This window comes from Echiichthys vipera, assembly GCF_963691815.1.
Source record: "Echiichthys vipera genome assembly, chromosome: 8".
In the NCBI taxonomy this organism is placed as follows: domain Eukaryota; kingdom Metazoa; phylum Chordata; class Actinopteri; order Perciformes; family Trachinidae; genus Echiichthys; species Echiichthys vipera.
The window spans coordinates 6,307,068-6,333,411 of record NC_139833.1 but is presented as its reverse complement, the minus strand read 5'-3'; the positions used below and the strand labels follow the sequence as shown (position 1 = coordinate 6,333,411).

Here is a 26,344-nt window from a genome sequence, read left to right as displayed (position 1 = left end):
TAACCCTATCCATATAAGCCACGCTCATTTGCCTCAAGATCGAGTTCACGCAATTTTGAATTGTGTCCAAATCTGTTTTTTCCATGGATGTATTACGAGACCTGGATACAGCTTTCGAGACGAAGTCCCATTTATTCTTAAACTGCGATCAGTGGCGCTTGAAGCCAATAAAGTTCAATTTCCGCATCTAAAATAATACCTGGATGATCGGCACCACTTCAGTCATACTTCCGCACCATGGCCCATAGAGCGGACGCACTAAAGACTTCTCCTGGCTGAGCCGTTTACTTCTGGTTTAGAGCTCCCCTAGCTTTACTGGGGATTAAATGGTTTAATCATGAGGCTCTTCAAGACTTTCCAAATGTTATTAGACCATCCAAGCATCCCTCATCCAAGCTTCCCTCATCTGCAACCGCTTGTTCCTGCCGGGGTCGCGGGGGGCTGGAGCCGATCCCAGCTGACATTGGGCGTGAGGCGGGGTACACCCTTGACAGGACGTCAGTCTAGAGGCAGACAGAGAAAGAAAACCATTCATACTCACATTCACAACACTGTTGGAGGAAGCCGGTGAACCCGGAGAGAACCCACAGAGACACGGGGGAGAACATGCAAACTCCACACAGAAGGGCTCTAGCCTGGACTCAAACCAGTAACCCTCCGTGCTAACTACCACACCACACTCAGCCCACTTCCTGGAGGCCTGTTTTTCCCCCTACTCCACCTATAAACTTGGTGCAGGACATTTCTGGACCGAGCCAGGAAAAAATACCTTGTCAGATTTTGATGCTCTGTACAGTTTTGGCCCTCAAAGTTTGCTTATGCTGTGGGAAGGGCTAATATTACAAAAGCTATCACATCTCATGTACGCTTTGTGCTATTGCAACAATTATTTGGTAGACTGTATGTCAATATGAAGTCTGTGGGGACATTTGGTGTCATTTGGCCAATAGGCACCGCTGTTGCAGCATCATCTAACTATAAAGGAGTACATCTCTGTCTGTCTGTCTGTCTGTCTAAGCATGTATGTATAACTGTACTTCACAATACTCAAAAAACATTCATGCAATCTATTTCATGTTCTACTGGATGATTACACCACACAATAGATGTCTTAGACACACAATAGATGTCTTAAGTAAATTCAGCCGCACTAAAAACTCATCATATTGTGAACCAGCACAGGGCTCATTGTTATTGAATCACGAGCAGTGTTGTAGTAGCAGTAGAAGCTCTGATAAAAGCATAATCCGTACTAAAACTACCTGCAGCACCACTGAAGTCATTGCTCATCAGACCTCCTTACATGTGTGAGTAACCTGCTGCGACACAGCCATGTCTCATTGAACATATGAGGTACACGGGACGCTCTTATATTTAGACGAATGACTACATGTGCTAGACTGCTGTATGACTATAAGAGTCACACCACACGTTCATATATATATACACACAGACCGGACACATATAGGACTGTTGACTAACAGCATGAGGAAGTACGTATCCACCAAAAACCAGACGACGCAGCAGAAAATATAAATATTGTAAAGATCTTTTTTGGCTCTGTGGTGGGAAATGTATTTGAATAGGTTAATTCTCATGATCCAGTCAGATATGTTTATGCGTTATTTATGTTGAAACTCTTCTCTGTTCATAATTCAAATGCTTCCAAAAAGTATGTTTTTCAATTATGTTCAGGGCAAAATACACAATTGGTGGAGGTGTCAGCCAAGAATATTGAAATAAAACTGTGTAATCTTACCAATTGTGTGTTATAATCACTTAACTTAATAATCAGATCCGTACGGAAGACTGGGAAGTTTATCTCCTATATAGGAAATAAACTTTGAGGCTTATTTAGACCCCCTACCTACCACAACTGTACACCCGGTCAGTACTCAGGAGAGCCAATACAATCCCACAGGACCCCACCCACCCCCTCCACCAATCCTTTGACTTACTGCCATCAGGTCAACGCTACAAGGTCCTGTTGGCACGAAAAAACATCTATATAAAAAATATTTTATCCCCAGTGCCATCACCACACTGAACAGTCACATATAGGCAACACACCTCACTCCACTCAGTCACCCCTTTGCACTGCACAGCATCTTTTGGCTTTATTGTGTTGTCATTGTTTGGGACTATCTGTTTTGTATGTATTTATTGATTTGGTGTAAATTGAACCTGCCCTGTCAAAGATGCATTTCTTTCACTTGTGACAGACAATAAAGTTTTTCTTATCTTATCTTTTGAGGATGAGAAAGCCATGCTGAATGAAGGGAAGCAAAAAGGCAAAATGTCTCTCTCTCTCTGTCTCTCTCTCTCTCTCTCTCTCTCTCTCTCTCTCTCTCTCTCTCTCTCTCTCTCTCTCTCTTTCTATATATATATATATATATATATATATATATATATATATATATATATAGTGAACTACAAATGTCTGTAAAACACAATGGGACAACGTGCCAACTTGGCTTAAGCAGTAGAGATCTGATGGGATCATATTGTGAAGAGGCTGCATGCACGTGGCTACTTAGTATTCACGTCAATGGGCGACCGTGATCATGGTGTCTGCATGCAAGATAAACAAGAGAGTCAAGAGTCACATTCAAAAATTAGTCTCCGTCAAAATTTTGGACATGCTTTTCTCTTTCACCCCAACTCAAAGTCAGGAGATCTTAATTGACCCCGAGGGGCAATTTGCAGTGGAGCAAGCAGCAAAAAACAACAGTTAAATGCACAATAATGACACACACAGTGACATGAAGCTAATAATTAAAAAAGATGGAATACACAAAAACAATAAACATGGGACAACAATACAAAAACAAAGAAATTAACAAACAAAGTGCAACAGTGCCCCACTGGATAAAAACAAAGAGTTAAGGTGACCACAGTGCTGTCACTTGTTAAGAAGGCCAATAGCCACTGGTACCCAGGATCTGTCAGTCCTGCATCTCAGCACATGATATCTGTGTCTAGATGGAAGCAGTTTAAATGCAGGTGCTAGAGGAGGGCCAGGGTCAGACAGGACACCTTTGACTGGTACTGGATGCACATGCATGTAAAAATATGCATGGAGCCAAGGAACTGGCTGTGAGGGCTCACTTCACTACCAGCGTTAATCGTCATTAAAGGCTATAGTGCATGCGTGTGTGTGTGTGCATGTGTGTGTGAGTGTGTGTGCGTGTGCGTGTGCGTGCGCGTGTGTGTATGTGTGCGTATGGGCCTCGGATCATCAGCTCATTCCGGACCTTCCCTTGTGTGTGTGTGTGTGTGTGTGTGTGTGTGTGTGTGTGTGTGTGTGTGTGTGTGTGTGTGTGTGTGTGTGTGTGTGTGTGTGTGTGTGTGTGTGTGTGTGTGTGTGTGTGTTTGTGTGTGTGTGTGTGTGTGCGTGTGTGCCTGTGTGCGTGTGTGCCTGTTTGCGTGTGTGCATATGGGCCTCAGATCATCAGCTCATTCTGGACCTTCCCTTTCTGTGTGTGTGTGTGTGTGTGTGTGTGTCTGTTGCTGATTTATAGAGATCATCTTGTTATTAAATGTCCATATCATAAATCAGGGTTTACACAAAATACATAAATGTTGCCAGAGAACATCATCAGGCAGAAATGACACGGCCATGCGTAAAACATAAATGGCAAAACAACTTAACAGTATAGACGTGAAATCTCGGAGACGACAGAATAAACCCTGCAGTATTATACTTTGGGAGGTTTCATCAGGTATTATATAAATAAATACAACAGCAGTCTTTAACACAACTTTGCATTGCTCCTTCGTTATTACATCTGGTGGAATTCAACTTCATTTCCTCTGTCAAAACAAATCCCAACAAAAGTTATATCAGGACACTGTTCACGTTGAGCAGACCTCAATATATATCTTTTCAATTTCCTTTTGTAAAGGAGCAATTTCATCAGCTCCAAAACAACATGTTTTTACCTGAACATAAGCTCTGAGGGAAAACGCTTGAGTGACAATAAGATAAAAAGAATCATATTCTTTCTCTTCTGGGGTCCATTGATCTACATTATATACACAATTATTCCCAGAAATGAGACTTGAAAGCAAACCGAGGCACACATCAAAGTTCTGAAAGCCTGTCCTGTTTCATTTCGTATTGATTCTTCTGCATTAAAGCCCGTGTTCATATTTTACAGCAGTCTGATAAATAATACAAGCGGTGTTTGAGGTGAGGATAACGATGTAGTTCGAGACACCGCCTTTATTAAAAATCCAAGAGCCTTGTTCATTTGTTCAGAGTGCAGCAGGGAGCTGTGTTCAGTGCCGGCCTGTGAAAAACACCATAACTGTGAAGTTTGCAGACGATGTGTAATCCGACACCTGACATCATCTGTTTTAGGGAGCCTTGCTATTTGAGAGAAACCAGATGTAATTCCCCTTCCTGGAAAAAAAAACTCCTCCTCCTCCCCAGACCCGGAGCTCCCATTGTACTTCCTCAAAATCCAACCCATATAAACTCACACACTGACCTACTTTAACAGCAGAGGACGACGGCGTTGCACTCACAGCTTCACCCAACTCTTTGACTTTTGGATTTAAGGTAAAGTTTTAATGTTTCGCTTTCAGTTGTGCGAATGCCTTCTCTTCATCTGGGCTCTCTAAAGACATTCAAATGAAGTAACAGCAGCAATGATTTGCACTAAACTGAAACCAACTTGTGTGAAACTGAGCTGAACCGGTACAGACATCTCTTCACTGATTACTCGGTAAAGACTTTTGAATTTGACTCTTGAGATTTTTTTTCTAGGTAAGAATGTAATCAGTGTTAATAGGATTAGGATTAGAGAGTGATGTTGACCCAGTTGAACCTTAAGAGAAAGAGTTTGGGAAGTCAGAGCTGCAGCCTTTAACTGGGTCCATTTTGACCTCTGCAGAGATAATGTGGAGTCATCAATTCATGTCCAAAACACAAAGAAACGGGAGAATTCTCATTATGCATACGGCGACACAACACAGTTCACATAGTCTTGTGATTAACTGTAAATTATTTGCATAGATCGTGAAACCCCCGCTATTTAAATCCTGGCATTTCCATCAAATCACCCGAGGGTGAAGCCAGACTAGATATAATCAATGTGTGTAGGAAGTAGACGGTGTGAAGCTGCTCGGCTCTCAGCCTCAAAGACAGAGGGAAGCTGCTTTTTCTGCTTTTAGTTTGGTTCGGTTTTAACAGGTCGATGGCCTTTCCTGGAAAACAACGGACACACATGCAGATTAGAGGAAGGATGTTATAAAAGCAGAGAGAGAAAGAGGGAGAAGCTGATGAATGACAGATGTGGAGAAAGCAGAGGGAGGCAAAGGTGGGGAATGAAGTTCACGCTGCTGCGGATTTCTTCAAGTTTTGTTGAGAAATGCACTGAGGAAGTGTTTGATTCCTAATGAGGGAGAGCAAGTGAACTCTCCCAACAGAACAGAAACAAAAAGCTCAACTGTTTACCAGAGCTTGTTTCCCTATCGGCGTCCACTCATGTGTTTGGTATGAAGCTGCAGACAGACAAATATCAGCTGTAGAGGCAACAAGTGTTGCCATGGTAATTTAAAGTGGCATGCTTCTTGTCTTCGACAGCACACGAGTGAAACCACACTGTAGAAACAAGTTGGTAGAAATAATGGTTAATAACTGGGAAATAGCAACAGTTAAAGACATATTCATTAATATATATTAATATTATTCTGTCTTAATTACACATTTTGCTGATGTTCACATGTACATTTATGTTATAAAAACATGTACTAGTCTACCAGTTTAACAATTTATCAGATCGCCATTCAACAAAAACGCACCTGAATTTCAAAGTAAAGGTCAAAGTCGGCTTTAATCGTCAATTCTGCAATATGTGCCAGACGTACAGAGGAATCAAAAATACGTTTCTCTCCGACCCACGGTGCAATAGTACAAAATATATACAATAAATTAAATCAATTCTAAATTTTGCAAAACAAATAGAAAAGCACAAAAAAACTGAATAGTGCAAAGTCATAGAAATTGCAATGGACATACTCTACAATAATTCAACTCTATAAATATAAATAAAATTAAAGGCACTGATAAAGTGGAATTTATACAGAAACTAGATGTTTAAAATAATTCTGTTAAATAATGTTGATTAAACGGTCCCACAAAATCCAAACAAGTAGTTGATGGGCTGCATTGAATTACTCTAAATCAATAAACAAAACATAACTTTCATATTTATTGTCTGTGTGTAAAACACATAATTTTACGAGTGAGATTACCAGAAACCGACCCCGGGATAAGCGGTTGAAGATGAATGAATGAATGAGATTACCAGACACTTTGAGAGGTAATACACGACATCATATATCGATATCATGGCCGTCAATCCAAAACTAATAACAGTTATCAATCATTAATTCAGTGAATGGCCGTATATGTGACAGAATATACCCATGCACATTCATTCATCTTCAACCTCTTGTCCCTGTCGGGGTCGCGGGGGGCTGGAGCCGATCCCAGCTGACATCGGGCGTGAGGCGGGGTACACCCTGGACAGGACACCAGTCTATCACAGGGCACATAGAGACGAACAGAGACAGACAACCATTCACATCTACGGGCAATTTAGAGTCATTCATTAACCTAACACATGCATTTTGGACTGTGGGAGGAAACCGGAAAAAACCCACGCAGACACGGGGAGAATAAGCAAACTCCACACAGAAGGGCCCCAGCCAGGATTCAAACCAGGAACCCTCTCGCTGTGAGGCGACAGTGCTAACCACCACAGCACCGTGTCACCCTACCCATACACAGTGATGGTTTATTTTAGTTGTAGCAAGTTTGCCTCTCTGAAAAAGAATGTTCCCGGTCTTGTTCGAGGGCAGATTTGATGCTTGATACTGTGTGAAACATGAGCTTCTGTGTGTTGTTGTTCTTTCAGCATGTTGCAGTGTGTGTGCGTGTTGCTGCTGGCGGCCTCGGCTCTGAGCCACCTGGACGAAGCGTCTCTGGACAGCCAGTGGGAGCAGTGGAAGATCACACACAGGAGAGAATACAATGGCCTGGTAGGTCTCTGACACCGTGTACTGCTCTGTGTACTGCTCTGTGTGCGAAAGGTTCACCCGACACCCTTATCCTAACACATCACACCATTATATCAAACCGCTGTGGTTCCGCTTGTTGAAGCTGACGTCTCTGTAACAACTATGCTGTACCTGGTGATGACAGTCTCTTACGCTTTCAGATGTTTTTCCTCATCTGGAGAAAACATGATTGCACAACTTCAAAGATCAGAGACTCACAAAATCACATTCTTATTTACCGCATAGCTCGATGACTCTGTGTACTTCTGTGGCAAAGCCTCGTATTTGATTAACAGTCCACAGTTCGTATCTGAACTCTGAAGATGAGATGTGTCCAGAGTTAATTGCGCTTGAAAACAATGTCACCAAGAAAATGTACAAACCTGACTCTGAATGCAAAATACTCCGAACTCCAATGTTGCAAATCCCTCATTTAATTGCACCAAGCTCAATCAAAAGTAAGGGAACGAGGGAACGAGGGAACGAGGGAGCAGTAGAGCGACGGAGGGAAAGATCAGACTGACATTCGTTTAAAGATGTCATGTTTCCATTTTCGCTGGAGAATCAGTCGTTCTGGAGAAACTGTGCCGCGCAGATGACTTCACTGAAAGATTAATCTCAGAAGTGTCAGTGTCTGTGTCTGTGTGTATAAACGGATAGATGTGCATTCGTCGAGCTCTTCTCTCTGCCCTTTAGGCTTTTTCTCCCCCTCTCATCTCCCTCTCTGTGTCTCTGTTTGTGTTCCAGTAAATGGCTCGACGTTTGTGTTTGACTCACTGTGTGTCTACAGCTGACTCAATTTAACAGCCAGTCAGTTCAGTGTTAGCTCTCTCTCTCTCTCTCTCTCTCAGCTGGTCTGTGTCTGGTGCAGGCTGCTGCTCTCTGTGCAACATCAGCATGGTCAGATATGATGATACTGTGTTAAATTGTTTTATAAATGCTGGGAGTAAGCACATTTATTCTACAAGGAGACAATAAACGCACCAGGTGTTACTTACACCTGGTTCTACTTCTGCTTTAGTTCAGATCTGTTACAGCAGAAGCAAATTCAATTCAATTCAATTCAATTTTATTTACAGTGCCAAATCATAACAAAAGTTATCTCAGGACACTTTACAGAGTAGGCATAGACCCAGCAATTCCCCCGTAGAGTACGGTGGCAACGAAAACCTTCCCTATAACAGACAGGAACGTCAGACAGACCCAGCTCTGTGGAGGACGGACATCTGTCTGCACCAGAGAGAGGAAGAAAAGGAGAGAGAGATAGAGAAAAGACAAAGACAGACAAAAGACAGAGAGACTGGCACACTTCCAGAGATGCAAGCAGCCAGCGAGTAACAGTAACTATAACAATATCTATAGTAATGTGAACATGACCCACATGTTATGGCAGTCTAAACAGCAGAACAGCAGGAACACGCACATCCAAGGTGACAGAACATGACAATGATGATAATTATAACAAACATGATCAATGATGAGTAGGGGTGATAGCAGCTACGACACAGCGAGATATACCACTGATGGTGTTTTTATGGCTACAAATTTTATAATTTATAATTTATAATTTTTAAAACTAGTGACAGAATAAATGACTAATAGTTATTGAAGTAGCAGGAAGTGTCCTTAGTGTCATGCATTAAAGAAAGGACAGGGAAGTCAACTGTCAGTTATCAGTGGTCCTGTACCTCTCCAACCATTTATGATAACAAAGCAGGTTTCTACTCTCTATTCTCTCTGATTGAGTTTTAAGAGGAAGTAAATATCCCTTCCACATCACTAACTCCTGACAATATGAGCAAAACACCCTCTGCCAAAACAAAATAAAGTTATCATCTAACATCATAAACGTAAGTTGTTAGGGAAGAATTTATTGTAAAGCCAGAAAAGAAGACAAAGAGCCAGAAAGTCCTGTATGTCCAGTACTGAAGGAGTTTAATGACTTGACCAAGGAGAACAGAAGAGTCAACACCAAGTAGTGCGTGAAAGCAACATCAGTTCTAAAGCTCAAACAGCAAAGATCAGATTCTTATACTAGAAGGTGGACCGAGCCAGCAAGAGGAGACGTGCTGACATCTCCTTGGCTATAATGCACAAACATGACATTAAGGAAGTGACAGTGAGCGTTGTCATGTCATGTGTTGCCCTGCAGCTGTGTCTTGCAGCCTGCAGGGAGTCAGATTGAAGGTGCCAGGGGAATCGTGGCCTCGGCAGGCTCCAGGGAGTTTTCAGGGCAGACTGACTGACACAGAAGTAATCTAACAGAAGTCCTGTCATTAAGAGCTGCCCACTACACTACAGAAGGATCGAACATTAATACAAACTGTCTAGGGAAAATGAAATTCTCCCTATCGTAAGTCTTAAACACGTGTTGAAATACATATGTTGTTGTGTTTTTTCTTTCACCGCAAACAAAAGAGGCTCTGTTCTATATGGGAAGTAATATTGACTGCACAAACAAGGAACGTGAGCCCGGCACTGGTTGCTCCACTTCTTTGTTTTGGCCCGCAGAAACAAAACAGATGGAGTTAGAGAAGCAGAGAGAACAGAGAAGCAAAAGTAAAGCAGGACATGCACAATGAGAACATACAGTGGCTTTATCTTTCTCATCCTTAGCCAGTCATTTATTATTATTTATTAGTATTATTATAGTTACTGGAAGTGTGTCTGTCTCTGTCTTTGTGTCTGTCTTTGTCTCTCTCTGTCCATCTGTCCGTCTTTTCTCTCTTTCTCTCTCCTTGTCTTCCTCTCCGGTGCAGACAGATGTCCGTCCTCCACAGAGCTGGGTCTGTCTCACGTTCCTGTCTGTTATAGGGAAGGTTTTTGTTGCCACCGTACTCCACGGGGGAATTGTTGGGTCTCTGTAAATCATAAATAAGTCATAGAGTGTGGTCTTTACCTAGTTTGTAAAGTGTCATGAGATAACTTTTGTTATGATTTGGCACTATAAATAAAATTGAATTGAATTGAATTAACTCAGAAAAGTTCATTTCCAAAAGGCTGCAGACCCACTTTGATCAATCTCACTTCTTCTAGTTTGATTCAGGAGGTCCTATTAGAGTTTAAGGCATTACAACCATGCTTAGACAAACAATCACATTGACAGAAACACCTCATCCTTGCTTGCTAATTTAGGTTTTAATGGAGGTGAACTGAAGCCATTCGATTCTGCAGCGGGTGTCACAGATGTCCAACAGTGGAAACTCCTCTCACCTCTGACTCTGGATTTGACTCTCCTTTCTCACTTTCTCTGTCGATAAAATTCCCACTCATCTTTTGACTTATTTATTAGATTCTAGCTCCTCGCTGCGAAAGAAGGAAGAAAATGTAGTTTAGTTTGTGTGTTGTGATTTTTTTTTCTTGAGCGCTCGATGAGCATCTGTTATTCCTCCGCTCTTCACCTCTGGCTAGAGGTCAGCACTCCACAGCTGTGTTCGAGTGTGTGTGTGTGTGTGTGTGTGTGTGTGTGTGTGTGTGTGTGTGTGTTTGTGTGCGTGTGTGTGTGTCTGTGTGTGTGTCTGTGTGTGTGTGTCTGTATGTGTGTGTTTGTGTGTGTCTGTGTGTGTGTGTCTGTATGTGTGTGTTTGTGTGTGTGTGTGTGTGTGTGTGTGTGTGTGTGTGTGTGTGTGTGTGTACAGAGTGCAGTTTATCTACAGTGCTGCATGTGTTCATACAGTATGTGAGTGTGTGTGTGTGTGTGTGTGTGTGTGTGTGTGTGTACAGAGTGCAGTTCATCTACAATGCTGCATGTGTTCATACAGTATGTGAGTGAGTGTGTGTTTTATGTTGTTTACATCTCTATCTGTGCATGCATTTACTTGAATATGTGTGTTCACGTGGTCATTATGTGGTTCATTATTTAATCAGCATCTCTCTCTCTCTCTCTCTGTGTCTCTGTGTCTCTCTCTCTCTCTCTCTCTCTCTCTCTCTCTCTCTCAATCAGTATTCTTTCAGCAGTCCCTTTGATCCAACCCTCCTTAAATCGACCTCACTGTAATAGAATCAAAGTCTCCTTGCATAATTTACATTTTCCATTACTGAAATGGGTATCAAGATAGAAATAATGATTATAGTTATGCTAATGGTTGTTAAGACCATGAATACTAAGCAGAGCACGGTTGTTTTTTCAGCTAACCAACGAACCTAACCCTCACACGTATTGTGACAGATGAAATGTAAATGGTTCTCTCTAATAGACTCGTAAAGTGCTGATGAGATCCAAATATTCTGGAAAAAAAAACATAAAGCAATACTTTAACACAAATTACACGTGCATTGGGCAGTTGTGTTGCTGTTTAAGCTGTGGATGATTGTTGTGTGAACGTGCACTTCTAATTACGTCTAATTAGCCTAATTATTGAAATGGGGTTGTAACACAGGCGAGCTTCCTTTCCTTGGTAATCAAAACGTAAATGTGTCCTATTTGCCCTGATTCATTACGTTGAGCTGTCAGGTGTGAACACAGGAAGGAGTGAAGGGAAACTTCAGATTGAGATGTAGGTGATTGAAGAATCTGCATATTATGACCTCCTAATGAAGCCCATCAGGTGAAAACGAAATGGCGGGTGACTCCCATGACTCCCCTTTACTGTGATCCCGCTAAAAGTAAATGGCCTGCATCAGATAAACATTCACAGACATTTGCGTGCCATCGTGAGTAATCTGGAGTTCAGCGTTTTGCTCAAGGACATCCAGACTGCACTGACACCTTTCTGTTGCCTTTTAAATTGTCTGCAACTTCTTCTGTTTCTTATTTTTCTTATACTAAAAGATGCCAAATGACGTTTCATTGTACCGTATTTTCCGCACTTTAAGGCGCACCTAAAAACCTTCAAATTTCTCAAAAGCCGACAGTGCGCCTTATAATCCGGTGCTCCTTATATATGGACCAATATTGAGCCACAACAGGTCTCGCAACTACGCTAAGCAGCCGCCGGCTCTATTTTCCCCCGTAGAAGAAGTAACGTGCGGTGCATGTTGAGATCTATGACTGCGCGAAGCGTGCCGTTTCATTTCCATTTGTGTGTTTGTGTAAAGAGCCCAAAATGACTCCTGTTAAGAGACACGCTTACGACGCAGAGTTTAAACTCAAGGCGATTAGTCACGCAGTAGAACACAGGAATAGAGCAGCAGCCAGAGAGTTTAACATTAACGAATCAATGGTGCGGAAGTGGAGGAAGCAACAACCATCTGACTGTTTTGTTGACATTCCCTTTAGCGCAACTCTATCTAATGGATGCATAACGTAACCCCAGCCTCGACTGTAGCGTCTTTTCTATGCGCCTTATAACGCGGTGCGCCTTATATATGAAGAAAGTTTCAAAATAAGCCATTCATTGAAGGTGCGCCTTATAATGTGGTGCGCCTTACAGTGCGGAAAATATGGTACATCCTGTATAATTACAAATTCATTCATTCATTTATTCCATTGGTATCCGACCGCTCTACCTCTTTAACGTATTCTCATCAACAGCTTCGTATGATATGTTACAACAGGTCATGCACACGAATTCATGTGATGTTCTACGGAAATGACGTCCTCTATTTGACACTGTGAAACAGTGACTGGAAGAGGTCCGCGATGGCGCTCTTATACTACGTCACCTGATTTCCTTCTTTGCTCAAGACATGATTTCTACAGGGATAAAAACGTGGAATACACTCAAGTTACAGTACATTACTTTTCATCGTAATATGTAGGAACAGTGAACAAAGGACAGCCGGACCTCCAGAACCACGGCCGTCTCTTCCAAAGTTCCTATTTCACCATAAAATGTTTCAAGGCCTCCTACGAACTTTTATTGTCTGAATTTGGAAAACACAAACGGCCCTCAGTGTCCTATAATCCTTTGACTCAGTTTGTGTAACACGTCTACTTGTTTGTCTCAGGATGAAGAGGGGATTCGCAGGGCCATCTGGGAGAAGAACATGCGGATGATTGAAGCCCACAACCAGGAGGCAGAACTGGGCATGCACTCCTATGAGCTGGGGATGAACCACCTGGGTGACATGGTGAGTCTGAGGAGATCCTGCATGCTTGAGGCCACGATTCTGTTTGTTGCTTTATGCCATGTAGGGTGTTAGTACTGGACCTTGACAGAAAGACTAGAATGTTATCATCATTTCTTCTTCTCTTGGCTGCTCCTCTGTGATGCCATAGATACCATGCTGTTCTTATTTCTGCTCCCAAAGTCTTAGAAAACCCTAAGCTATGACTGCTTGATATTCAGCGTAGAGCCAGGCAAAGCATGGCACTGTAATCAGCTGACATTGCGACCATTTTGAAAGACACAAATATCGAGAAGTTTATGGCACACAAGTGTTAACTGTTAGCAAAATGTGTGGTATCCAATGACTGAGATCATTTTAGATCCTGTATAGATGAAGACGATCGGGAAAGGAAACACAAACGTGCCGTCGCATCCTCACTTTTTATCCCGCGTTGAGACTCGTCCAAACGAAAGACACATCTGATAAAGTATTTTGTCGTTTTCACCCGCGAGCGTTGTCGCGTAAACAGGTCCTCAGTTTGTGCTTGTTTCCACCACATTCACTTACAGTGTGGCACTACACGGCTTTGACTGAAGCACCAAATACCAATTAAGTCACTAATTTGTCTTTATATATATATCATATCAGTGGCACAGCCCAGCTGCTGTGGTGCCCACGCCAGACAGTTGCCTCTGGTTAATGAGGTAAGAAAATACCAACTGTCATGGCAAGAAACTCATTCAGGATCTAAATTCAATTCAATTCAATTTTATTGACAGTGCCAAATCATAACAGAAGTTATCTCAGGACACTTTACAGAGTAGCATAGACCTCTGATTGTATCACACATTTAAGTTTTCACAGTAGAGCTACAACTAACAATTCCTTTCATTATTGATTCATATTCTATAATGAAAAATGACCGTTATAAGTTCCTTCAGCCCGAGGTGACCACTTTAAATGTCTGGTTTTGTCCGACCAACAGTCCTGCACCCAAACACATTTAGTTTATTTTCGTGTACTCCAAAGTAGGACTGCATATTAAGTATTTTTTTCGCAATATCACAGTTAATACATCGTAAAAGACGCAAAGATTTTTTGAGTTAGATAAAAGAGAGTATCAGTATATAACATTGTTCTTTTGTAATGGTTCCTTTTGTCTTCAGTTCAATTTAATAGTAATATCTGTTGTGAAATCTTCAGTCCAATGACAAAGAAAAGTATAAAATCCTCACAATTCAAATCAGTCAGCAAGTTCGGCCTTTCAGCTGCTGTCACCTTTGCTGTTTTGCTTCATCCATGCATGCTGCAGCCCACTGAGGTGAAACTCGGTGGGTTTGGTGTCCTTAAACCAGCTCTAGTCAGTGACTGTGTGTGTGTGTGTGTGTGTGTGTGTGTGTCAGTCATGACCGGTGGTTGCTTTGCATCAAAATGCTGTCTGGAACAAGCTGAACATCAAAACTGGGTGGAAAGAAAAAGGCACAGAAAACAGCACGGCGTGCAATTCTGCATAAATGGCCAATTTCATGTTTATGTAGAAACAGGTGGCCGGGAAATGAAGGACGTGTTTTTCCATTTTCTTTTTGAGCGGAAGCACGTAATGAAAGAAGAAGAAATTAACAGATGGTCTATATTTTTACCGGTAATGATCTCTCTGCTTGCAGCATGAGCTGTAATGAAAGCACTGGGGAACTCTAATGATGATAATCCTAATAATAAACGGCAGAATTTTCTAAATAATAAATAATATAAGCAGCAGTTTCATTGTGACAGCCAGCCGTCACTTCTCCCTTATTTGTTCTTCATGAGTTCCTCGTCTGCTTCTTCTTTTGTGTCACGGTTTTGTGAATCCTGGTACTTTTATGTCCCTCTGGTGTCACTTTTGGGACATTTGTACCGTACAGAAGGATGTGACATTTCACTTGCAGTAAACTGTTAAACCCATCGCTTCATGAAATACGTTTCATCCTCCGTCGTCCCGCTGAATCAAATCCTCCCCCTGCTGTATCTTCTTTTACTTGTTCCTCGTCTTAAGTCTAAAAATAAATCTTCTCGACCTCGCTTCCTTTTGTTCCTGTCTCAAAACATCTCTATCTTACAATATTGCTCCAGGAACAAAGTGAAGTGTCACACCCTTTACAGTGAGAGGGGTCTGACCTGTAACCTGTGACCTTTAACCTCGACTCGCTTTGATTCGTAATGGAACTCAACCTAGGTTATAAGTTATATTTATTTATTTATCTATTTTATTTATTTAGCACAATTTAAAAAAATACACAAATACTGACAAAGAAGAGAATTAACATACAGTGCAGGAAGAGACAGAAAACCCAGTGGGCTTATTAGAAGCCTCCCCCTAAATAATGTTAAAATTTCACAATATTATAAAGAAACACAAAATTAACATACAAAAATAAAATAAATAAAAAGTACAAAAAGAAATAAGTTAATAGTAACAAATTATATATAATAACAAAAAAATAATAACATACAATATAAAAGCAAAGAAAGTGAGTATATAATATGTAAATGGGACAGATGTGTAAAGATTAACAATACATGAAAAACGGAATTACGAAGCAACCATTAAATTATCTTTTAAGTTTCTTTATAGCGTGTTATGGAGTAACAGTTCTTTGCCAGATGGGAAAAGCCATTCCATAATTTGGTAAAACCCTAAATCTTATTGAAAATTGACCTCTACTAGTAAGAAACTTGGGAGGATGAAGATCTGAAGATTGACGAGTTGCTGAAAACATCCTGAAAACATCAAATGTTAACTGTGTCTCTCTGTGCATGCAGACGTCAGAGGAAGTGTCCGAGAAGATGACCGGCCTGCAGGTCCCGGTGAACAGGGAGCCCGGCTTCACCATGGACGTGGACGACAGGGTGACCAAGCTTCCCAAATCTCTTGACTACCGCAAGAAGGGCATGGTGACTGCAGTGAAGAACCAGGTCAGAGATCATCTGAGTACACTTCTCACACATTTAGTCTAGCTGTTTTTTTTAGCAGCTATCTGGGGAAAATAATGCTGCACGATGTAGTTTCGACATACATTTGTCTCATCCTTGAAGCCTTCTCTCGTAAAACAGAAATACACTATTTAAAATCCCTTCCGATAAAGCATGAATCTTACCTCTACGTGGTTATTAAACCTCTTTCACAGCAGACGTTTTAATAGTAGGAAGGAAGGAAGAGCACGGGTGTCATGAATAACTTTAAACATGCCTCTGAGCTAGCGTGCACAATACAAGGACTCTGACACCGGAGTAGATCATCGGAATTCAGCCATCGTTCATTTTATTATGTACACCGATGTATTTTGTGTTTACTGTGACATGTCAAAATCCTCTATAAGAGTTTGTTTTTGAGAGTGGAACGAGTGCGTTCAACCGGTCCTACTTTGCGGTGGGTAATGAGCGCCCTGAAAGAAAGGCGAAGAAGATGCCCCACTTAAAAAACGCACAAACAAGTGACACAAAAGTGAGATCCTCTAAAGCGCTCTCCAGAGTGTGTTTCGGTTTTAAGAGACAAAAGACTTCAAGGATAAATTGTTGTGCTTCACTGTTTCACCTCAGGAAAAGATAAGTGCAAGCTCCATCAGCTTTTCAATAGAACTGAAAAAACGGGAGAAGTGTGTGAACAGGAGCCAAAACAGTCAAAATACTACAACAGCACAGAGGCAAATGTTGGTAACACTACATAATACGGCCCGCAACGTAGAGCGTACCTGCCGCTCACTTTACGCGTAGGTTGCCCCTTAATTCACACAAGTACTGACACAACTCCCGCTCACTTCCCCCTTTAATTTCCCCGCGTTTTACAGTATAACTAGGCTGCGTCTTAGCACGTAACTCTAGTTAACTTACATCCTGCTTTACACCAACTCCCGCAGAAGTACAGAGTAACTTTCGCTCACTTCCCCCACTAATTTCCCCGCGTCTTACTTCCTCTAAAAGACTGGACACGAGTTGGCTCGTTGTCATTCCTGCTAGACTCTAGGTTTTGTGAGGATGCAGGGGTGAATGTGTTTTTGTCTGCAGAAGAAAATGCTTTGGCAAAATAAACCACGGAGAAAAAGCTGATCCTGTTTGTTGATCTTTACTGAAGGATCTATTTCCACAACAGGAGCAACCTACGTAAAAAGTGAGCCGTAGGTACGCTCTTAGTCTGGGCCAGATTATGTAGTGTTACCCAATGTCTTCATGAATATAGATCCAGTCTGAGTAAGGTAACACGCCGGTTGACCGTTGTCCTACTGAATCCTTCACAGGTCGTTTAGTGAAAACGAAAGTTAATTAATTTCCAGGGAAGTGGAAGAACCTGTTGGTTGTGCCATCTTCACACCTCTGGTACCAGTAACACAGTGGAGAAACTGGTCTTTCAGGAAATAGGACTTTTTGTCCGGAGCTCACCACGATCGTTCATCAAAAAGCCAACCTCATCAGACTGAAATGAACAGTTCATGAGAATCAAAACAGGAACAGGCTGTATCTGACGGTGGAGGAAGTGATTGTATTTCTGTCGCTGTTATATTCCTGTCAGCGGTTTACTGGAATACAAATCTACACATAGAAGTTCAGCTGGGTTTAGACATGTGATGGTGTTTGTTAGAGGGTTTGGGGAAAACCGAGGAAAACTTCCCAAGGCTGTTTCTTTTCTGAGGGGAAAATGTGGCTGTTGCAGGCAGAAGCAGAAATAATGGCATCAGCTGGGAGCATATTCAGAATAAAATAAATATTAGGGCCCAGTTTGGACTCACACTACCTGGGCCTCGTGCGAATGCGTCTTGCTGCCTATACGTCATCACGCCGTAACACGTCACACGCATTGATTCACGTCATCGCGATGTGTCGCTTTGTTTACAAATCTTTCCGTAGACCTCAGAGTTTTTGTGCGTCTTGTCGACTGTTTTTGAATATTTTCATTCGACCAAATCTGCAGTAAACACTCCACCTCCGCATCACACCAACGTGAACCTTTCGCCGCCATTGTTTTAAATGTGCGCGCATGGTCCCTCCTCCTTTTTTTCTATGTCCCAACAGGCGCACAGAAAATGACGTCAGAGCCGCCGTAGGCCTCGTGCTTGTGCTCGTGCTCGTACACGTGCGCACGCTCGTGCTCGTACTTGTGGAAAGGTGCTTTACAAAAGCCCACCTCTCCCAAACGACCCGTGGCCAGCAAGCGGGCCGCAGCTAGGCTCGGTGCGGTTGCACTCACACTGGTCAAACAAACTAGGCTTTACCCGTAAAACCTGTTTGGGCACGGTACGGATGGACAGTGTGAGTGCGACCGTAGATAAGAAATACATGTAATTTAAGTACTGTATCTGGACATGATCAAATTATTATTATTATTATTATTATTATCTTTTATGCAAATATTAGAATAATTATACACAAATGTATGTATATTTTCCAGTAGAAGCAATAGAACTCCATATTTTTCAGCCTTTATTTACATATTTATTCAATTGGCAGGAAATTAAGTGTTTGACCCCCCAACTCTATACTGTTTGTATGTTGGTGTCCATCGACTAACATGTCAAGATGGTGGATCACTATGACTTCAAGAGCTGCTAATACTGTGTCACTGTCCCATATTCAATTGGCCAATGAGATTAGTAAAGGAAGACGTCCTTGAGATACCAGGTTTCCACCCAACGGCGAGGAGCCTTTTTATTAATCAATGATTTGAGTTCAAATATTCAAAAACACCGTCCGACATGCGTGAGAGGTGCAGTGCAGCAAGGCTGAAGGAGGTTATGTGAGCTGAATATTTTCTCTTGGAGCCATAGAAAACAGGAATAAGGCTCTCGGAAAAATATCCTCCATCCCTTCAGCTCCTGTTCCAACCTTCCTTCGTGCTCTGGAAAAGTAAAGCAAGCAAACAATGGCGGTTAGTGTAACCTGACAGAGGAACCAGCCTGGTCTCTCTGCTAATGGACTTTGAAAACAGAGGAATGGGTCTGGTTATTAAATGTAATTAGTCATTATGAGGGGATCGGACCGCCGGGCCTTATTTATGTAAACAAAGGGTTGAGGTGAACAGGAAGTAGATGGATTGAATATGGTGCCAACATCTGTGCTTTCAGCTGGTAGGCAGATCAGCGGCACAGTGATGAGATGTTATCTCATGAGGATCAGAGCAGAAGACTGAAGCAGGGTTAATATTTAGTGTCCAGTGGCCTTTTGTCAGTTCCTTTTGCATTTTATTTCATACAAAATGTTAGTTTTTTTTATTTTAATACAGTTTAATTGACTTTTAGGTTTAGTTTGAGTGTTTCTGGTTAAACAAAAAGAGACATTTGGAGATTTTCAAGTGAGATACGTTCAGTATATTTGTCTGTACATTACATTATAAGTTTTATTTTTTCCTACACGAAAAAAGAAAAGATGAGTGTGTTTTTTTTTAATAGATTTTATCTGGTTTTAGAGGAAGTCAGTACAAAATGAAGCATGAGTATTATTTTGCTGTATTTCAATGAATTTATGCTTTAAGATGCTTTGTCGTAGTATTTTTGGTCTAAATAGATAAAATATATAATATTGCATAAATGTGAGAACTCAAACCTTTATAGAAAATCAATGTTTAGCTGTTTTGGGACAATTTTAAGCATGTTTTTTGTTTTTAAGCTTGTTAGATTATGTTTTAAAATGCTATATTGTAGTATTTTTTGGTCTAAATAGATAAAATATACAATATTGCACAAAGGTGAGAACTCAAACCTTTAGAGAAAATCAATGTTTAGCTGTTTGAGGACAACTTTAAGCATGCTTTTTGTTTTTAAGCAAGTTAGATTATGCTTAAGGATGCTATGGTGTAGTTTTCTCATGTAAGTAAATAACATATATAACAATGCATGGAAATTACAAAAGATAATTACTTTAAACATTTGAAAAATATAAATTTCAGGTTATAGAGTCAGACAGGAAACATGTCAACTGTAACTGCAGGGTCAGTTCATGTGGAGGACGCTGTTGCCCTCTGGTGGATAGAAATCAAACTACAGCCATAAAGAAGATTTATTGAGCTGCTCCTGAGCTTCCTGTTGTTCATGAATTATGCAGCACACTGACTGCACTCTGCATACTAACAGCTCTGCCGCTTCCTCCTCCAGCTCCTTTAATAAGACCACTGAATTGCGTGTTTGGATGTTTTGTTCGTCTGAGGCACAATTAAGTTTCACTAGAACATCCTCCGGTGAAACGACGCGATTACACATTTACAAACTTTTTTAATTGGAGCAACCCGGAGCAGCTGAGTGTCTCCCCGGAGGAGGAGCAGAGGTGTTGTATCTCAAAAGCTGACAAGAATTTATAGTCAGACAAGTGAAGCTGTTTTACTTCTTCATGGCTGAGAGAGAGCAGGAACTTTTCCATTTCATAATTCTATCTGTCAGATGTGATGATATTTTCTTTAACAGATCAAACAGCTGCTCTTTACCAGGACTAGAATGAGATATTGGTTTGGGACAGGTTATACTGACCTTTAGTAAGTCACTGGGAGGGAAGTACGGGTGCAGATCCAGGGGAAGGGGCGTCTTTAAGAGGCTGTAACAGGGTCTAGCTTAAGGTTAGAGGTCATATATTGGTATCAAAGGAAACAAGATGATCTAAGGAATCCATCAGTACCTAATCAGGCTGAACAATGCTCTAAAGTTAGGTTGGATTGTTGACCAGGGAAAAGCTGACATGGCCATTTTCAAAGGGGTCCCTTGACTTCTGACCTCACCACATCTGAATGAAATGGGTTCTGCGGGTACCCAGGAGTTTCCCCTTCACAGACACGCACACTTTATGATAATCAAGGCAGTATGGGGCATGTCATGCAGAAACGTCTTTTGAATCCAAGTGGTCAAAGTCTGCCTCCTGGTGGACAGACAGGAGAAGACACAGCTTTTGTTTTTCAGGTTTTAAGTGTGATTTCCTTTGTGGTAATGAGACATGAATGTGGCATTAAGATGCTTGTTTTCATCATCCCTTAATCTACCAATTATTTTCTTAATTAATGTCATCTATGAAACCTAAAAACAAAATGTCTGTCACAATTTCCTAAAGCCCAAAAGGGACGTCTCCAGATTGCTTGTTTTCACTTACGGTACTAAAAATTGAAAACCCAAAGATATTAACTGTACTCTCACATCTGACAAAGAAAATAGGGAATTGTTGGCATTTTTAAAATCAATAAGTAAAGTAGAATTGAACTGATGAATTTTCAGCTCTTATCTAAAACCAGCTGTGGATTTTGTTTACCGTGTGTGTTGTGTTTCATCAGACTAAAACCACCTCTCTCCTCTCTTTCATTCGCTCCTGACAGGGTTCCTGTGGCTCCTGTTGGGCCTTCAGTTCGGCCGGTGCCCTCGAGGGCCAGTTGGCCATAAAGACAGGTCAGCTGATTGACCTCAGTCCCCAGAACCTGGTGGACTGCGTCAAAGAGAACAGCGGCTGCGGAGGAGGATACATGACCAACGCCTTCAACTACGTGCACGAAAACGGAGGCATCGACTCTGAGGTGGCCTACCCGTACCTCGGAGAGGTAAGTGGGCCTCAGTGCAGCACATATGATATAAGAAATTTCAGATTCATCCGCAGTGAGAGGCATTGAGGACTGAACTTTAAACTACAGCTGCGACAATGCACAAAGTTTGCAATGACAGTAGGACTGACCTGATCTGACCTCACTAAGGTGGCCGCCTTGGACTCCACCGAATCCCGTTGCAAGTTTGTTTGTTTGTGTGCATTACTCAGTTGAAACAAACATATAATGGTGATGAACGCTGGTTCAAGGGGGCCCCCTGTGAATTTTTGCCCGGGGCCACAACATACTCTAGAACTGCCTCTGTCCACAGTCATCTTGATAAAGCCTCACGTGTCTTCAGATGAGGTAGTGCATCCACAGGAACTGATGTCCACCACATTTTTGAATGTTTCATTTCTCTTTCCTTTCATGTGTTAACACTTGTTCCCTTAATGTTGCTGCTGCTGTGACAAAAAACAACTTCCAGAAATTGTCTGTTTACCACAACAGAGCTGCCAACACAGACTAAAACAAAGTGGTTCCTCACTCAGCTGTCAGGATGTCACATTTCGTCAAGAAATCATATTTCAACACGCGCTTTTTGACTGAATGGAGGTGATTTAGCATAAATGATGAGAAAGAAACTGTCTTACAAAGCAAACACAGTTTCCTCTTTAATCATCTAATAGTGCAAGAAGGAAGTGCAACTGCTTGTTACTGATTAAAGGCTGTGCTCTCCCCATTGTTTGGACACTAGGAAGTAAAATGAGCATGTGACACAGGCCTGCAACTGACATTTATTTCCATTCTTGATTAATCCAATCGTTGTTATTCGATTATTCGTTTGTTTCATAAAGAGTCAGAAAACAGTGGAAGAGTCAAGTCAAAATTTCCAAATGAGACATTTCTCAACTACAGTCCAAAACCCTTAAATATTCAATTTACTACAATTTACTACAACAAGGGCAACACCAAAAAATCAAATTCTTGCCATTCTTGTTGAAAAATAACCAAAACATCGAATATTTTGTTAAATTGATCAACTTTTTGTTACATTTCTGCATTTCCTTTTGTATAAAACATCTTAAAACATTCAGGTCAGGTCTTAAATTTCAAGTGCTGCTTTTTGGGTCTGCCAATATACAAATATCTTTCAGCTTGAACTTCTATTCTTTGTTTGGGGTTTTTTCAAAACAGAAATCTGAAACAGAGCATTGTTCCTCCTTCTTTGTCTCGTGTGCAGGATCAGCCGTGCCGCTACAATTCATCAGGCATGGCAGCCCAGTGCAAAGGCTTCAAGGAGATCCCAGTAGGCAACGAGCGTGCGCTCGCTGTTGCGCTGTTCAAAGCGGGTCCGGTCTCCGTTGGCATCGACGCCACCCTGAGCAGCTTCCAGTTCTACCAGAGAGGTCAGTGATAATGTGTTAGGACTGTTGTTATGAAGACAGGGATGGCAACTTGATACTCGTTGATATACTGGTTTACTTGTTGGTATTATGAAGGGAGATCATTACTGACAGCCCGTTCTCATTACCACAGCGTCACATACCACCGTTTTGTCACAGCCCTTGGCGTTTGGCATCAGGCTTTCAACTGTAAACCCATTCTTGTCTCCGTGCATCACTGTAGTGAGAGTGTATGCTGGTTCACTGATGCCTCCCTGTCTGTGTGCCCAGGTGTTTACTACGACCCCAACTGTAACAAGGAGGACATCAATCATGCTGTGCTGGCAGTGGGCTTTGGAGTGAACACCAAGGGAAAGAAATTCTGGATCGTCAAGAACAGGTGGGACACGTCACCTGTGTGAACGGCATCAGGTGGCTCATAAGGCCGCCAAAATGAAACGGCAGGTTGTTTGTTAGCGTAGCGCTGATGTGATGCCTTCTGTCGGCCGTGTTGGTGACAAACTGATGAGATGAAATGCTGTTTGACCCCTGGCGATGCTCAACAACTCTCATGCGTCTTTCTCACAATCTCTGTTGTCATCTTTTGTCTTTCTCCTCTGACAGCTGGGGAGAGGAATGGGGCAAGCAGGGCTACATCATGATGGCCCGTAACCGCGGCAACCTGTGCGGCATCGCCAACCTCGCCAGCTACCCCATCATGTGAAGAGGACGAAGGGGCTTTGCTTAGACTACTACACACAACAATACACTTGAAAATGTATGCAGACGTCCTTTGAACATGCCAGCAACCATTACAAACAATAACAGAACATTTTGTTCATGTGGGTTTGTCAAACAGTAAACCTACTTTTGAATTAATGCATATCCATTTAACTCTTTTGGAATTAGCGTCTTCCAGGGACATAAAGGGCTACATGTGGTGAAGTCTTGGATTTCTCTCTCTTTAAAAATGTCTCATGAAGACGTTTGGTTATCTCGAGTTATTTGAAGCACTTTTAACCCCATGAAGACTTTTCAGTTTTATCTTCAAACCAGCAGACTTCCACTGCGGTCTGCTCCATATCACACGTAGTTCCTCCGGGCCATGGTGTGTGTAACCCTTAGCCAGAACACAGGTTGGTTTGGTGCCAAAGTGCCAAGTAAAATCTACAAAGCCACCAGACACAACTGCCGTTTCACAGTAGTTGGCACTTCTTTACTCTAATTACAGTTTTATGTGAGAACTCACAGAGTTTCTATCCATTGTGACAGGACTCATTGCTGGGCAATGGGAGCTCCTCCTTTCCTGTCGACGCAGAGTCAGTTCCTTTAAAGTCTTTCTCCTGACTTTTGTTTTTGTTGCACTTTTTGATGATCAAACTGTAAACTGATGTTTTCTATGAATAAAGGTTTCATTTTAAAGTTACATGCATTGTTTTGATTCTTCAAAATGAAAGCTTCACTAATTCAAAGAAACAGGAAAAGAGCACAACTGCTATAAGCAAATGAGGTAAAATAGCAAAATGTTTATGTAACATTATATCCTGTGAATTCCTGAATGAGCTGCATTAAGTTCAAGACCGCTGTCATCGAAAAACAGCTGTATAGGGCGATTGTGCAAGCCACTTATTATGAATCATATTTACATTTGTCGTAAGACGGAAACCTCTATTGTCCGTAGTCATAGATGGATTACTGAACGGGCCTTCTGGGCACAGGCCCAGGGGCCCATAGGGTCAGGGGCCGTGAGTAATTAAATATTACTGACACAAAATATATATAAAATGATCACAAAGAGATGCTAAGTAAACACAACACGACCAACAATGACCAACAATGACCACAAAGGGACAAAAAGTGACTGAAAATTAAGACAAACACACAAAATGACCACAAAGAGACAAAAAGTGACAAAAGTGAAATTAAGACAAACACACAAAATGACCACAAAGAGACAGAAAGTGACAAAAGTGAAATTAAGACAAAGACACAAAATGATTACAAAAAGATCTAAAATGACCACAGAGGAAAAAAAACAGGATAATGTCTAAGAATTGATGCAAAACCATCACAAAAAGATGCAAAATTACTTAAAAATAGATACAAAATAATCACAAAGACACACAAAACAATGGAAAATTGATGTCAAATGACCACAAAGAGACACAAAATGACTACAAAACAACTAAATGTAGATTGAATTTGGGTGTCTTGTTCAGAGTGCAGACAGAGTGGGGCCCCCAATACTCTTAAATGTCTCTGCCCAGGGTCTGTTGGATCATCATCCGCCCATGGCCGTAGAAATGGTCGTAGGAGCAGGAAGTAAGGTGGCGTCCGTACCCTGTGTGAAACCAAGAGTCAACAGCGGCATGTTTTAAGTCAACCAACTTCTATTTGTGATTTAGTTCTTTCCTTGACTCATTTTAAGCCATTCCACAAACTTTTCCTAACCCCAAGTTTGTTTGTTTTTTTAATTCATAAACGCAGAAGTTCCTTATCCCAGCGTTCAATCACCAGTCACAGAGTGATCGGCAGTCGTCCTCATACGGTATGAGGATGTGTTCAGTAAATATGTGACACCTGTCTGGCACACACACTAAAAACAACATACCATCTTTAAAACACAGAGCTGTAACCGCTCCTAAAAACAAACCCATCACAGGAGGCGGTTCATCAAAGTCGCCTCATTCTGTCTAACAAGGACATATTTTATTAAGACGTAATAGAAGAACTGAAAGAGAGATCCTTATCTCGATGAGACTCCCTGACGCAATAAAGATTAAATCAAACACTATCAGTTGCTTCTTAAGATACCCTTTATTAAGCTCCTGCATGACTTTTCACATATCTACTGTGGAAAACAATGCACAGACGAGGCTGATGTAAATCCTGTCACATCTGATACCGCCCCCATGGTTCTAGGCTGAAGTCTGATAAACATAGGAGATAAATCACACAGGGTGAGAAGTTCAGCATCCGTGAGGAACTCGGAGTAAAGCCGCTGCTCCTTTGCGTTGAAAGGAGCCAGTTGAGGTGGTTCTGGCATCTAGTAAGGATGAACCCTGGGCGCCTCCTTAGGGAGGTGTTCCAGGCACGTCCAGCTGGGAGGAGGCCTCGGGGAAGACCCAGGACCAGGTGGAGAGATTAGATCTCCACACTGACCTGGGAACGCCTCGGGATCCCCCAGTTAGAGCTGGTTAATGTGGCCCGGGAAAGGGAAGTTTGGGGTCCCCTGCTAAAGCTGCTGCCCCCGCGACCTGACCCCGGATAAGAGGCTGAAGATGAGATGAGATGAGATAATTCACACAAGTGACAAAGCCGGTTCTCTCCGCCTTAGTATATAGTTTCATTTTTCTTTTCTCCCTGCCTAAGTTCTGAC

General features: G+C 41.8%; 1 protein-coding gene across 1 annotated transcript in view; it reads left to right on the top strand.

Moving 5' to 3' along the window:
* Positions 1 to 4,464: 4,464 nt before the first annotated feature.
* Positions 4,465 to 26,344, top strand: part of LOC310950102 (uncharacterized protein) — a 36,623-nt gene continuing 14,743 nt past the window's right edge. Inside the window, exons 1-9 of the mRNA XM_083917765.1 lie at positions 4,465 to 4,564; positions 6,927 to 7,050; positions 12,958 to 13,080; positions 15,862 to 16,014; positions 21,380 to 21,598; positions 22,824 to 22,989; positions 23,257 to 23,365; positions 23,590 to 23,685; positions 24,238 to 24,284. Of these exons, the coding sequence (XP_083773891.1) occupies positions 6,928 to 7,050; positions 12,958 to 13,080; positions 15,862 to 16,014; positions 21,380 to 21,598; positions 22,824 to 22,989; positions 23,257 to 23,365; positions 23,590 to 23,685; positions 24,238 to 24,284 (1,036 nt within the window). The 5' untranslated portion in view covers positions 4,465 to 4,564; position 6,927. The remainder of the gene's footprint in view (positions 4,565 to 6,926; positions 7,051 to 12,957; positions 13,081 to 15,861; positions 16,015 to 21,379; positions 21,599 to 22,823; positions 22,990 to 23,256; positions 23,366 to 23,589; positions 23,686 to 24,237; positions 24,285 to 26,344) is intronic.